The sequence below is a fragment of the Ursus maritimus genome, unplaced genomic scaffold (genome assembly GCF_017311325.1).
Source record: "Ursus maritimus isolate PB19 unplaced genomic scaffold, ASM1731132v1 scaffold_10, whole genome shotgun sequence".
Lineage (NCBI taxonomy): Eukaryota > Metazoa > Chordata > Mammalia > Carnivora > Ursidae > Ursus > Ursus maritimus.
The window spans coordinates 18,583,772-18,596,463 of NW_024423344.1; the positions used below are offsets into that span (position 1 = coordinate 18,583,772).

General features: G+C 34.0%; 1 protein-coding gene across 4 annotated transcripts in view; it reads left to right on the plus strand.

Moving 5' to 3' along the window:
* Nucleotides 1-12,692, plus strand: part of COG6 (component of oligomeric golgi complex 6) — an 86,589-nt gene that overhangs the window by 13,861 nt on the left and 60,036 nt on the right. For all 4 annotated transcript variants that reach the window (XR_005832504.1, XM_040622288.1, XM_040622295.1 and 1 more), the window contains exons 5-10: nt 2,259-2,370; nt 3,241-3,323; nt 3,695-3,765; nt 6,894-6,987; nt 12,121-12,249; nt 12,328-12,419. Coding sequence is in view for 3 of the 4 variants with exons in the window: in XM_040622288.1 (XP_040478222.1) it covers nt 2,259-2,370; nt 3,241-3,323; nt 3,695-3,765; nt 6,894-6,987; nt 12,121-12,249; nt 12,328-12,419 (581 nt within the window). In the remaining variant the exon portion in view is untranslated. The remainder of the gene's footprint in view (nt 1-2,258; nt 2,371-3,240; nt 3,324-3,694; nt 3,766-6,893; nt 6,988-12,120; nt 12,250-12,327; nt 12,420-12,692) is intronic.

The window sequence follows — 12,692 nt, forward strand, 5'->3', positions numbered from 1 at the left end:
TTTCAGGAAAAAAAAAAGCACAGTAAGATTCATAGATCATGTTCTGAGAATGCTTGAAAGAATCATTATAAGGATTAATTAGTCAGTTTATTCTAAATACTTAGTTAATATATGAAGACATATCCTGAAAATTCATTTATGGATGTTTTATATGTATTTAAAAAAAAAATAAATATGTGTTGCTCTATATATTTTTGGCAACTTGCTTTTTGTCTCTATAAAATGCCTTAAAGATCATTTCATGTTAATATATACAGATCTACATCATATTTATCTGCCGCATATTATTTCATAGTATGTATTTGCTGTATTTATTTATATATTATATAACATACAATATGCAGTGATTACATGAACACATCTCAAAGAAGTTGTAATTTATTGTAGCCATTTATATGTTTTGTATGAACATTTATTTTATATGATTTTATTTAGGTATTAAAAACTCTCCAAAAGATACCATATATCAATTTTGATGTAAGAGGGTGACGAAGTCTGTATCATATGTATCTTTTGCCACACCAGACCCTGGCTTAGGGCTCTTATACATTGTAGGTCCCCGTTAATGTTATTAGATTGCACAGATGCTCTCAAACCAAATGATTGGACTATCACTATCTAACAGTAACTTTCTGTCAGAATGGTTGTGCAGTTTTACCTGGGAAGGACATATATGGTAACTAAAGAGTAACATGACTTAAAAATATATTAGAATTTATTTCATTACTACTTTTAAAATAGTTTTCATCTTGAGATACCAAACCCTTGTTTTAGCAGTATGGCCATAGTTCAATGTATTTTTGGACCAAATCTTTTGTAGATATAGAGCCTCTGGTTCAAAGTCTTTATTTCATGGATTTTTTTTTTTTTTAGAATAGTCAATAATATTATTTGGAATGAGATTTAATGATTAAGAAGTAATATCAAGATAGGTAATACTAGCTTTGATTAAAACAAAAGTAAATTATAAACTAAAGAAATTTATTTCCTTTGTGCCTAATAAATTGACTCTAGAGATAGATCCAAAAGAAGCATCAAAAAGGTTTTAGTCAAAATGATTGATCTATATAATCTCAAGGAATTTTATGAATTCTTGTAATTACCTTAAATCCTGCATAATGATTGGAGCTTTAAGAGTATAAAACAAAACCTGTTAAGGTGGCTTTTTGATACCCATAATAAGACGATTAAGGACATATGCCATTTACCTATTGTAGATTTCATTGGGTGATTTACATTATTATGTGAGATAAACAGAACGTTACTGCCACCTAGAGGACTTTTACTTTCTAACTTGCTATATTATTTCAGAGCATTTGACTGAATTTAAAACCTGACAACCCTAGCATACCAACAAAACAAAGATGGCAGATGCATTGTACTTTCTATACATATAATGTTCATGTTTATTTTGTTCACTCTCATTTGAATATTATTAAATTGTGGAATATTACTGCCTTGTGGTTACTGCTAGTGAAACCCAATTTTATTTATATATCTCTAAATCTAAGATAGAGTAGCCCGGTATGTTGAAATCCATTCAGGTAGTTTGTACTCCTAACTTGCATTTAGATGGTGACTCGACTCACTCCTTCAGGTCTTCACAGACCACATTCCAGATAAGAGCGTGCCTTTTCTTAATTGTCAAGCTAGTCTAGACAGGTTGCATCCAGATAATGTAATTTAAAAGGCTTTTTTATTACCATATCATGCAGAAAAAATGGGGAAGATAAAAGTGAAGTGCTTTTATAGATTTATGAAGAATTGGTAAATGAGTTCTTGACTGCTGTTTCTAACCTAAAATTAAAAAATAATAGACCTGATTTGGGGTTTCTGTGTACTTCATGTGAAAACTTCAGAAGCTTAGGATTTTTTACTGACTAAGAAGAAATTAGTTGAAGATGGGTGTATTTCTCTCCTGTAAGATAATCTTGTTATTACAAGATGAACAATTCAAGTACATGTAAGTGGCTGAGAATTTGTTGTGCAGAGACCATTTGTGAACTTATTTCTTCTTTTCCATAATGATTAACTCCTTTTACTGTCTGCAGGTATCTGAGGTAGAACGATTTCAGCTAATTTTATTATCTACATGCCTGATGAGCTTCTAATGTTTGAGGCAGAATTGAGGCTTTCAAAGATGTTGAGAATCTTTCACACTTGTTTTAAGAAGTTATTATGTCAGAGATGTAATTTGTTTTAGGATATGCAAATTCACAGCATGCTTAATTTTTTTTATTGCTTTTTAAAAAATATAGTCAAAGATTAGAAATAAGAGCACAAGTCGCAGATGCCTTCTTATCCAAGTTCCAGCTGACTTCTGATGAAATGGGTCTCCTCCGAGGTACTAGAGAAGGACCTATTACTGAGGTATCTTGCTTTCTGTTACAATCATTTAAAGCACAGCAGATACTGACTTACAGAGAAATCACTTTTTTTAAGGCTTTATTTTACCATCTTAAAAGTTTGATTTAAAAATATTTTTTAAGTTTAGAAGCTAAGATGCATTTTAAATTACCTTAATTTGGCTTTGTTGTTTATTCAAAGCAATATCTAGATTTTTTTTTAAAGAAATCAAAGAGTATCAAGTTTATAAAGAAAACCTACTCCTCCTCATTTCTAAGTCCTTTGTCAGCCATTTTCAACCTTGTTAATTGCTTCTTTCCTAAATTCTGTATCCTGGATCTGTTGATTTAAAAAAAAAAGAGGGGGGGGGGCGCTTTGGTTATCTATGTTCCTTATTTTCTGTTGTGAAATAGGAGATTTTAGTCTTTTTTATGCCTCCAACTTCACATTCTACTCTTGGATTAGGAGGCAAGAACAGGTATATAAAAGATACGTAAAACATCATCTTCAGTGATCACAAAAATATGGTTAATTAAGTCATAAGGTAATATGTAGCATGTTTTTCTTTATGTAGTAATCTTTAGGTTTGCATTCTCTTTCACTAGACTATGTATTTCTTGAGGACAGGGATTTTTGTCTATAAATTTTGTGTTCCCAGCAACTAGCATACTGTTTGGTACTAGCAGACATTGAATTAATATATGTTTTAAAATTTAAATAAATATCTATTACACTTTCTATAAAAATTTAGAGAAAGTTAAGGTCAGTTATAGGAGGGCTTCATTAAAGTAAATGAAAGGATTTGTTTTTCCCTTGTAGTGATATTTCAATTTAAAGTAATGTAATTTCACCTGAAAACATGGGCATTTTAAAGTTGCATTCTTAATTTTAAAGGATTTTTTCAAGGCATTGGGAAGAGTAAAACGAATTCATAACGATGTCAAAGTTCTCTTGCGTACAAACCAACAAACAGCAGGGTAAGTAACGTTTTCAATTCATAATTGTATTTCCGCTGATATTTCTAAAATTTTAAAGGCATCCTAGGTTTTTTTGAAATATGGCATTTTGTGAAATAGGAATTTACTCTTTATGTATCTTTGGATAAGGGGGGAGTTAGTTATACCCTGATACTTACAGAGTAAAATAACACTTGCCTATCTAAGTGATGGTATTAAAATTTGACAACATTTACTTAGTCATAAAAAAATTATTGAAAAATCATTCCATAAAATGATAAAAAGTTAATATACTGTAACCAGATCACTCTGTAATTAAATAATACGATTAAATTCTTAGGTGTAGCTGTTATCCGTACCTTTAAATTAAAATAAATCTTTAATTTTCTTAGTTTAGAAATTATGGAACAGATGGCCTTGCTTCAAGAAACAGCTTATGAAAGACTTTATCGGTGGGCTCAAAGTAAGTGATTTCTTTCATACGGTCTAGATTCATGAATATTAGTTTTCAATTTGGTTATTTCATCTGACCTTTGGTATTGTATTTTGATCTTAGTAATCAAAAAGTATTTTTAAAAAGAAAAATGAGCTTTACTTTTGAACATGTTGTGTTTGTATCATGAGCATCTTGTATCATTGAAGCTCTATGTATGGTTAAGGATGATAATAAAAAAATAAAGTTAGTATTTCTGCCCTACATTATCTTAGAGTTGATTAGACATTTTTTATTATTTAAGTACTGTTTTATACATGGTGAATTTATTTTTCTCTTGTTGCTATAACAGATCACCATAAACTTAATGACTTCAAACAACACAAATTTATTACCTTATAGTTCTGTAGGTCAGAAATAAGACATGCTGTCACACGCTAATAGTGTTGGCAGGACTGCATTCATTTCTGGAGGCTCTAAGAAGAATCTGTTTCCTTGCTCATTTAGTTTGTTGGCATAATTTAGTAACTTGAGTCTGCAGGATGGACTAAGGTGTGAGTTTCCTTGCTGGCTTTTGCTGCGGGCTTTTCCCAGTTGTAGAGGCTTCCTGCATTCTTTGGTTTATGGCCTCTTCCTCTGTCTTTAGAGCCAGCAGTAATGGATTGAGTCACTCTCTCACTTTGAATCTCTCTTGCCTCTTCGTCCATATCATATCTCTGATTGACTCTTTTGCCAGCCTCTTCTACTTTTAAGACCTATGTCATTGGACTTACGTGGGTAATCCGGGAACATTTCCCTGTTTTAAGATCTGTCACCTTAATTTTGTCTGTAAAGTCCCTTTTGCCATGTACTATAACAGTCACAGGTTCCAAGAATTAGAGATCTTTGAAGGGCCACTATTTTGCCTGCCATAAGTGGTTTATTTATTTTAGTTTTGTTTTAAAATGTCTCAGTATTCTGTTCACAAAACTGCCTGTTAAAACCAAAGGCAAAGACAGAAGGATAGGATAGAAGTACATGACATTTTAATAGGTGTTACCAACTGACTTGTTGGAAGGAGTTAGGAATACAGACAGTTAACTAGTAACATCTGTGCTAGACTGTGGAAAACTTTAATTATCTGCTTGATCATTTTACTCTTTATGCCCTAAACCCATTTCTTTTTCTGTTGGTCTTGTTTGCACTGTTGACTCCTATTTGGCGTGTTGTCTGACTTTCTGTCTTTAAATTCAATTCCTACTTCAGTATTCAAAGCTGAACTTAGATTCTGCATCTTTCTGGAACCCTCCATGACTACAGTAAATCACAGTGACTTTTCCCACCTCTAAACACTAACTGCTGGAAACATTTGACCTTCAGTACATTACTACTTAACTTTTCATATATGTATATCTTAGCCTCTCCAGTTACATTTCTACTTCTCAAAGGCAAGGACATTGCCTCACATTTTTTTGTGCTCCCACAACACCTAACATAGTGGTTCTAAACTATGGCCTTCTGACTCCTAAGGACTTTGGAATCCTCTTAAGATATCTCTAATTCCTGCAGAGGAAACCATCAACAAAACAAAAAGACAACCTACTGAGTGGGAGAAGATATTTGCAAATGATATATCTGATCAGGGATTGATACCCAAAATATATAAAGAGCTCATGCAGCTCAACCCTAGAAAAACAATTTGATTAAAAAATGGGCAAAGGAACTAAATAGACATTTTTCCAAAGAAGATCTACCAGATGACTAACAAACACAGGAAAAGATACTCAGCATCATTAATCATCAGGGAAATGCAAATCAAAATCACAATGAGATATCACCACACCAGTCAAAATGACTAATATCACAAAGACAAGAAATAACAAATGTCGGTGAGGATGTGGAGAAAAAGGAACCCTCATGCAGTATTCATGGGAATATAAATTGGTGCAACCATTGTGGAAAACAGTATAGAGGTTCCTCAGAAAATTACAAGCAAATACCATATGGTCCAGTGATTCTACTGCTAAATACTTACCCAGAGAAAATGAAAACAGTAATTCAGGAAGATACATACATCCTTATGTTTATTGCAGTGTTATTTACAATAGCCAAGATATGGAAACAACCCAAGGTCAATTGAATGGATAAAGAAGATGTGGTGTATATATATAGAATCAGCTATTACTCAGCCATAGAAGCAATTGAAATTTTACCATTTGTGACAACATCGATAGACCTAGAGGGAATTACTGTGCCAAGTGAAGTAAGGCAGAAAGAGAAAGGCAAATACTATATGATTTCATTTATATGTGGAATCTAAAAAACAAAACAAACAGACTCTTAAATACAGAGAACAAACTGGCTGTTGCCAGAGGGGAGGTAGATGGAGGTGGTGGGCAAACTAGGTGAAGGGGACTAAGAGATACAAACTTCCAGTTATAAAATAAGTCATGTGGATGAAAAGTACAGCATAGGGAATATAGTCAACAGTCTTCTTAAAAATAAAAGATCCCTTCAATTCCAAACATGCATGCATTTTTCTCAGTGCATGCTAGAAAACATACTGCTAGTGTGAGATCCACATATACCAAATGTTTGGGAATTTCTGAACAAGTTCAAAGTTTTTTGAACATAGTAGATATTTAGTTAGCATTTTATGGATAACATTAGAATAGTAAAATAAAGAAAATGGTGTAGAGATTTTTAAAAGTTTAGAATCTAAGCTATTTTGAAATTATAATCTTATTACCATGTATTACTTGTGTAAACATTTTTAGTAAACTGCTTAAAGTTTGCTCCCAAGGAAAGGGATTGGTAATATATTTTTTATTCTGCCTCTTCCCCCTTGAACATTGCCATGTATATAGCAGTTACTCAGTGAATATTTGTTCATTGTTTGGTTTCTTTGGAACTGTGGTTTTTAAATAATAAAATAGAGGTTTGGGGTGCACTGGATAGCGTGTGTGGTCATATAAAGTTATACAAATACTTAAGCTTACATTTTTGGTTTGGTTGACAGCATAAAATATTTTTTGATTGGCATATTCTCTAAGTTTTTCTGAGCATTTTTTTTCATGTAGTATTTGTTATAGAATTTAGACTCTGGGTGTACAATGGATATAATAGAGACCTAATTTTAATTTAACAAGTGCTATAATTATATGTTAACTGTTTTTCAGGTGAATGCAGAACCTTGACACAAGAATCATGTGACATATCTCCAGTATTAACTCAGGCTATGGAAGCCCTACAGGATAGACCTGTCTTATATAAGTTGGTGACTTTTTCCTAATTAAAAAAAAATAAATCTACTTTTTATTTGATGAGTTACACTAGCTTTCAGTATTATCAAATTTATATACAATAGTTTGAGTAATATAATAATTTACAGTGGTATTTTCATCTCATATGTGTATCATTGGAACATCAGCTTATTTGTGTGTTGTGTATTATAGAATGCCCTATGGAGGGGAAAACCAGGTGTCTCTATAACTAGACTACCCCTTATTTATGTAGAGGTTAAGGGGCTTTTCCTCAATCTGTCATCTCATTAATTACCTTAGAATTGCATGAAACTAAAACTCCTCTGTTAACCCTTCCCTAGAAAGAAGGAGGTTAGATAGGGGACTGAGAAATATAATTTTCCAGGGGCGCCTGGGTGACACAGCGGTTAAGCATCTGCCTTCGGCTCAGGGCGTGATCCCGGCGTTATGGGATCGAGCCCCATATCAGGCTCCTCCGCTAAGAGCCTGCTTCTTCCTCTCCCACTCCCCCTGCTTGTGTTCCCTCTCTCGCTGGCTGTCTCTATCTCTGTCGAATAAATAAATAAAATCTTTAAAAAAATAAAAAGAAATATAATTTTCCAGAAATGAAAAAAGAAAATTTAAAATCAGGATTCCATTAATAGGATTCAAGAAAAGAAAGAGTTCAGGTGTTTGATTCTGTAAGTTATGCCAGCCAACAGCTATATGATGGTGATTTGTATAAGAACTCTATGTATTATTAATTGTTCACATATTTTTTATTATTCTGTATTTTAATTTTCTTTATATAAAATAGAATTTTTTTTTTATTTTTAATTTCTGCAATAGTATGGAAATAGGGAGAGTATAACTCCAAGTGGGGAGTTATATTGCAGGAAACAGAAAACCAGGGGACTCTTCCATAGGTGTTCAGTCGTGCTCTGAGACATGCCTTTCAGAGGCTTGTAATAGTTTTAGAGGATTTCTCATTATTCTTTCTGATTGGAACATTGCTTAGCCTATAAGAACTTTCCAGAACACAAATGCTGGGACAGCTGTGTAAAATAATAACATTCCAGTACTACTTACTGAGTACTTACTATATGTTAAGCACAGTTCTATGTGCTAGAGACACAATATCAGTGAAACCCTACCCTGAAATTGCTTTATTTTATTGGAGCAGATATAAAAACATCCATTTTAATGACTATATTAATTGCTATTTTAGAGTCCCTGTGTTAGGTGCTGTGTGGCTCGAGTATTCTGTGGTAGGGGAAAGGGATGAACCTTAGGGAAGGTTTCCTCTGGGAAATAGTTTTAAAGTGAGTTCTAAAGGTTGGATAGACATTTTCCAGGAAAAGAAGGGAATTGAGAGTATCCCAAGTTGAGGGAACAGCAGGTGCAAAGATGTAGATTGAGAAAGAACATGTATTTTGGGGAAATTGATTGCAAAAGCTTGCACTGGCTATTGGGTTGGTAGCAAGAGCTGCATTGTAATAGCCCTGAATGTGATGCATGTATATATGATAAACCATGTTCACTATGGATCACCAGCTCAGCAGATTTTATCCAGCTTGGAATTTCTTTCCCAGCTTTTTTACTTTAGGTATTGGTGTTTAATTATGAGCGTCTTTTAGTACTGAAAATATTTGGTATTTGATTTTAATCAAATGTTACATTGTCCACAGATTCATATTTGTTCATAAGGTTAGTCTTTGTTTAAAAAAATGCCTTTGTGTGTTTTGGTCAGCTGACTTCTACCATGTACATATATTTTTACTAAATTTTGATTCTTTCCAAACACTTGGAAAGGAGCAGTATTGCATAATAGTTTAGAAGGTGGGCTCTGAATTAGATTTTTTGACAAGCCCTTCTACTTTCAAAAACCTTAGTTTCTTTAAATGAGGATAAAAATAGTGCCTGTCTTATAAGGTTTTTTTGACTATTAAATTAGATTATTCAATACGGTATTTAGCATAATGATTTGCTCATCACTAAATATTAGCTATTATTTTTATTTTAAAAGGAGATAAGGTGGAAAGTTGTCAGCCACAGAGGTATGTATGTAGAGTCTGTTGTGACAGCCAGAAAAAGCTGGAAAGACAAAGAATAGAAATTATAATAGGCAAAAAAGATTTATGTTGAAGGGACACATGTCAGGGAATAGGGAAGGCAGCAGTGCAGTGGGGAAGACTGTAAGAGGCATTAGGAAGTTAACTTGGGAAGAAGGAGGATTTTTAAGACCAATTGATTCCCATAAGATGGGTGCTGAAAAAGAGAAAATTGGCTTTTCATTATCTCCAAAGTGATAGTTTCTTTAAATTTAGGAAAAATTTAACATTGTGTCATGTTAACCACCAGATGGCACTATATGAACTTTAAGTAATGGGTAAAAGCTTCACTGTCCCTAGTGTGTCTCAAATGTGTCGGTTTCATGTGCCAAAAAAAATGGTAATTATTGAAGTCCTTGGGAAAAGTTTCCACCCAGTTTTTATTAGGTAATATGTAACTGGAGTGCTAATGCATTATTAATTTTCAATAAATCAAGAATAGAAATTTCTTCATAGGGGTGCCTGGGTGGCTCAGATGGTTGAGTAGCTGCCTTGGGCTCAGGTCATGATCTCTGGGTCCTGGGATTGAGCCCTGCCTCAGGCGCCCAGCTCAGCGGGGATTCTGCTTCTTCCTCTCACTCTGCCTCTCCCCTCTGCTCCTGGTCTCTCTCTCAAGTGAATAAATTTTTTAAAAATCTTCAAAAAAAAAATTTCTTCATAAAGAAATTTATTGTAAGTAGACTAGATTGACATCTTCCTTCCTTTGGTAGACCTTCAGAATATAAAGTGTTAAAGAATGTAGTAATTTGCCAACTTCTTCATTCTTAATGTATTTGTTACATTTCTTGGAGGCTTTTATACTATTTTAATTTGTTTTTGACCAACATGTTTCATATTTTAATTTGCTTTTTGACAAGAATTTTTCTTTTTTTGCTATAGACATTAAAAATGGGGACTGAATTTTTTATTTTAGCTAGAGGCATTTTAGAATATTTATATAATTTTAACATTCACCTCTGTAAAGCTCCATTTTGAATTTTACCTTTGTTGGGAAATAATCTCTTTTTAGTCAAAGAAATTTTCTTCTTTCTCTGGGAAAAGGAGTTTCACATATATAGATGTCATTGAAGATTCATTGTGGCGCATGCTGGTTTTGCTTCAGATTATATCTATTGTTGCAGGGGGATTAACATTCGTATTAATGTATGTGTATATTTCATATAATTACACAGAGAAGAGTCCAGTGTTTGTCAGACTTGATAATTCACCCCCACCCCCATTTAAAATGCCAGTGAATTGACCGGTTTCCAACATGACTGGTGGTCAGAGTGAATAGACCTAGAAACAAAAGTTACATTGCTTCTGTTTATTGTAGCAGGTTGGGTCCTGAGGATGAGTTTTATGTATTTGAGAAGTTAAAAGTTTGTGACTTTTGTGCTCTAAGTAATCATCTGATCATAAGTCATTTCACGGAGTTGGTGATCATTTAAAGGAATGCGTTCTTTACACTAAACATATAAATTTAAGAGCATGAGGGGGAAAAAAAGCATTTTGGTTCTAATTTGTTTTAAGAAATGGAAAGTGATTGCAAGGTCACCTGCATGCTTAGAGCTTAACGGGATAGTGCATTTCATCTTGACATGCTGCTAATATGTCACTACACAGAATTTCAGAGCCATTTCCTTTTAACTGAAGACAAAACACAAAAAAACGTGATCTGGTTTCTAGTGAACAGCCCTTTAAAAAGGTTCAGATTCCTACAAATATGTAGATATTGACCACTTTACTACACTTTCCATTTTATTTAAAAACATTCCCTCTTCGAGCTTTCTTATGTTAAAAAAATGTGGATTTTATTTTTTAAGATTTTATTTATTTATTGAGAGAAAGAGTATGTGTGCGAGCAGGGGAGGGGCAGAGGGAGAAACAGAATCTTGAGCCAACTTCCGGCTGAGCCTGAAACCAGATGTGGGACTCAGTCTCATGACCCTGAGATCATGACCTGAGCCAAAATCAAAAGTCAGTCACTTAACCGACTGAGCCACCCAAGCACCCCTGAAAAAAATGTGGATTTTTTTATTAAATGAGTAGTATATTAAAGAAAGCAGTATAGCTTTTATAGTAGTTTAAGAAATTAATTCCTTTGGAAACCAAAATCCTAAATTTTGGTAACTTTGGTTTATGTGGAGGGCAATGAAATAATTCTTAACATGAAGTCTGTTAGAAAACTCCTAAGAGATTTAAAAGTTCATGGGTCTAGAATCTGCTGACATTGGACTGTGAAAAAATTTCTTGTTTTCCTGGGTACTTTTGAAATAGCAAGAACTTTGAATTGGTGGATGGGTGTAAGGAATGTGGTAATAGTGGGAAACCAAGGCTGATTCTAGTCAAAGAAGTGGGCACTCTGGGCAACTCCAGGCCATCCTGTAATTTCACCCCAAATTACCTGATCTCCCAGTTCAAAGTTCCCTTTCCTGTAAACTCCTTCACTTAGGAAGTCTTTTTTTTTTCTTTTAACCATAATGGATGACTTTTAAATATAAGTTAAAAAAGTTTTTGCTTCGTATGCCTCGTTGATCAGTAAATTTAGGGAACATATGTCTAGTATTGGAGTCAAAATAAGCTTTTAAATATGAATAGTATGTTTGGGGAAAATTTTGATGGTAGAAGAAAAGATGTTTTTTGGATTGCAGAATTCTAACTGTAAGCAGCCCTCTGAGAACTAGATATTATGGCCTGTGTGAACACTAGAACATCATGTTTGGGACCTAAGAGTACTGAAACCTGAAGAATCCCAGATTTTCTCCTTTCCTCGATTTTTACTTTTACCAAACCCACTGCTCTGTCCCTTATTGCTGTTACCCTTGTTATTGATCCCAAATTCCAGCATTCTTTCTGAGGAGGAGTAAAAATATATGCCTTTAGACTGAATTTTCATTATGATAAAGTTATTTCATAAAAATTTTTTGTTGTTTAAAAACAGTATTGCTTGAGAGAGGTGTTGTGTAAAGAAGCTGTAGATGTCTTGCTTATCTCAGAAATTGCATGAATAGTTTGATATACTCATTAAAAAGAAACTCATCTGTTTTTTTCAAATAACTTGTTTCTTCTAGGTATACCTTAGATGAATTTGGAACAGCCAGAAGAAGTACCGTTGTTCGTGGATTTATCGATGCTCTCACAAGAGGGGGCCCAGGAGGCACACCGAGACCCATTGAAATGCACTCCCATGACCCTTTGAGGTATAGTCATCAGACAATGTTGGAATAGTTGATGTTTTTCTGACAGAAATCTTTACTAACGTTTCATTTTTACGTTAGATATGTAGGAGATATGTTGGCCTGGCTCCATCAAGCTACTGCTTCTGAAAAAGAACACCTTGAAGCTCTCCTAAAGCGTGTAACCATACAAGGTGGGTCCTCTGGTTGTTATTGCTAATGTCTAAGTATAGAAAATAACACAAGGCTTCTCTGTTTCTATTCTTATTGCTGCCATCTTCACAAAGGTAAACTCTTCACACCTAGGTGCCACATTAAACACCCTCATTAATTTTCCTCTCTGGTTTCTCCCCTTTTCTGCTGATACACTTCTCTCCTCCATCACTTTCCTGTCACACAGCTGTTCACACTTGTATCCTGGTCCCTTGTAGCCTTCCCATATCAGGCCTGGACTCCCCTGCCTCACT